Below are 2833 nucleotides of genomic sequence, written 5' to 3'. Positions count from 1 at the left end.
TATGTATAATCATTTTCTATTTTTAACTGTTTTAAATTAATTTAAAATCATTTAAAATCATTTTAAAAGATTTGAAATTCCTTGTTTTATTGTTGTGATTATTTTTTATGATTATTTTACTTCCTTTTATGTAAAGTACTTTGAATTACCATTGTGTACGAAATGTGCTATATAAATAAACTTGCCTTGCCTTGCCTATATTACTATATAATTACTAAATCATTCATGTTTGTAGCAAAAATAGTATAGGACAAGATACGTTAATACTTAATACTTTAATAGGTTAATATTTTAAATTATCATACATGATTTTTTTCATCTTTTATCATATTTTAAATAAATATGAACAGAAAGTCCCCACAAGAGAAAACCCTACAATACAAGCTTGTGTGTGTGTGTGTGTGTGTGTGTGTGAGTGTGTCGTCTTGGCATGCAGTGTCTCCGGGGTTGTGTGATACAAATAGACTGGTCTCTATTTTAACTTGTGTCTTGATCCAGACCCTTCAATCTGTGGATTGACAGTTCAACCAATGCATATATCTCAAACACTGACCTCTTATTAAAATCTGTAAGACTGTGCATCATAATTAAAGAAATACCATATGAAATTTGATAATATGCTGTGCTGTTAATTAGGCGTAATGATAAGGTAATGGTGCAGTTTGGTGAGCTTAATTAGTCTCAAACGGTTATGTGTGTTTGTATTGCAGGTTATGATGACATTGAGACGTCCCCATATGAAGACATTGAACTGGAACTTGTGAGAAATAGCGAAACATCAAAACTAGCCTCAATAGTTTCAGGTACTGAAGCCACATCAGTGATCCGACCAAACAAAATGTGTTTTCCTCCACAGCTGAATGCATTGTGATGATGTACGCCAGTGTATCGTTTTATGCTTGTATGTTTGTGCTTAATATGTTTTCTTTGTCTTGCTGTTGTTTTTTCTAAACTGAAAAAATGTGTAGGTTTTACTTTGGAACCATTTTCACTCAGAAATTGCTTGTAACTTTCACAAATAGTTACAAAGAAATGGCAAGTAACATATCGAATTAAAGGAGTAGTTCATCCAAAAATGAAAAATTGCTGAAAATGTTCTCACCCTCAATCCATCCAAGATGTAGATGAGTTTGTTTCTTCGTCCGAACAGATTTGGAGAAATTCAGCATTCACTTGCTCACCAATGGATCCTCTGCAGTGAATGGGTGCCGTCAGAATGAGAGTCCAAACAGCTGATAAAAACATCACAATTATCCACAAATAATCCACACGACTCCAGTCCATCAGTTAACACCTTGTGAAGCGAAAAGCTATGTTTTTGTAATAAACAAAACATCAAGATGTTTTTTGTTTATCAAACCATAATATTTCTTTCTCGTGTGAAAACGTTGTCTCATCTGAATCATGAGAGAAACAGTTTACAAGTGAAAACAGCCTAAAACAGTTCTAAACAAATTTCTTGGTGGATTTTGATGTGAGAGGACAAAAGTTGATGAACATTTTCACTGGAGGAAGCGTTATTATGGATTATGGACTCATTTTACACAGAAGTGACAGTTTAAAGTTAAAACACCTTATGATGGATTAGTTTCTAACAGATGCTTTTCACTTCAAAAGACATTAAATGTTGGACTGGAGTTGTGTGGATTACTTGTGGATTATTCTGGTGTTTTTATCAGCTGTTTGAACTCTCATTCTGACGGCACCCATTCACTGCAGAGGATCCATTGATGAGCAAGCGTAATGCTAAATTTCTCTAAATCTGTTCCGATGAAGAAACAAACTCAGCTACATCTTGGATTGCCTGAAGGTGAGTTAGTTTTCAGCACATTTTCATTTTTGGGTGAACTATTCCTTTGATTGTAAAATGTTGAAGTAGAAAAAATTAAATAGTATTTTCTTGCAAAACATGCTCCAGTAATCTAGATTTTATTTACAACTTCCAAAAATATTTTTGTACAGTGTGTGTGAAATATAAAAGGCATAACATACTGCTTTATACAGGCCCAAAAAGCATTTGGACACTTAAATATAAGTGTTTTTTCCTCTTTCTCAGTGTCCTCCCTTCCTCTGGCGGATCAGAACCAGTGTCTGAAAGCAGCTCAGGACTGTGGGTTGTACGAGAAGTGTGGTTCCCTGCGCTCTGAGTACGCGTTAGCTTGCACTAAGATCATACCTGGCACGAACCACTGTAACCGGCACAAATGTCACCGGGCCCTGCGCAGGTTCCTGGAGCGTGTTCCAGAGGAGTACAGCTTTGGTGTCTTATTTTGTCCTTGTTCGGATACTCTGTGTGGAGAGAGAAGGAGAAAAACCATCGTGCCCTCCTGTTCCTATGAGGAGCGAGACGGACAGCCCAACTGCCTCAATCTGGAGAGTTACTGCCTCAAAGACAACCTGTGCAGGTGAGATACATGTCTGTTAGCAGCTGGACATAGTACAAATATCTGATTTGTGAATCAGTCATGCTTTCGAATCTGAGATTTTAAATCAATCAGCCAAACCAGTTCACAAAACATATGTGAATGTTTTATTCACTAATCAGTGAATAAAACAACTCACAAAGTCATATAGGAACTCAAAGTCAACAACTCACAAACGCATTAAACCAAACCATCAAGAGTTTATACCAAAAAAGGTTACAAATAAAAGTAACATACAAATTAATGTTTACTGCCTGTTCTAAGAAAATGCCCCATACCATTCAAAAGTTTTTTAAATGCATTAAATAGACATTTATAATGTTACAAAATATTTTCCATTTCAAACAAATGCTGTTTTTTTTTTGCCTGTGCCTTTGCCTGTTCTTCAAATTATCCTATCACAGTTTCCC

At 35.5% G+C, this 2833-nt stretch overlaps 1 protein-coding gene across 1 annotated transcript in view; it reads left to right on the top strand.

Annotated features, from left to right (window-relative positions):
* Nucleotides 1-2833, top strand: part of LOC107660168 (GDNF family receptor alpha-4-like) — a 28265-nt gene that overhangs the window by 12639 nt on the left and 12793 nt on the right. The window contains exons 3-4 of the mRNA XM_016449409.1: nucleotides 711-803; nucleotides 2057-2405. Coding sequence (XP_016304895.1) covers nucleotides 711-803; nucleotides 2057-2405 — 442 coding nt within the window. The remainder of the gene's footprint in view (nucleotides 1-710; nucleotides 804-2056; nucleotides 2406-2833) is intronic.

The sequence above is a fragment of the Sinocyclocheilus anshuiensis genome, unplaced genomic scaffold (genome assembly GCF_001515605.1).
Source record: "Sinocyclocheilus anshuiensis isolate Anshui unplaced genomic scaffold, SAMN03320099.WGS_v1.1 scaffold888, whole genome shotgun sequence".
Classification (NCBI taxonomy): domain Eukaryota; kingdom Metazoa; phylum Chordata; class Actinopteri; order Cypriniformes; family Cyprinidae; genus Sinocyclocheilus; species Sinocyclocheilus anshuiensis.
This window is presented reverse-complemented; position numbering and strand designations above follow the sequence as displayed.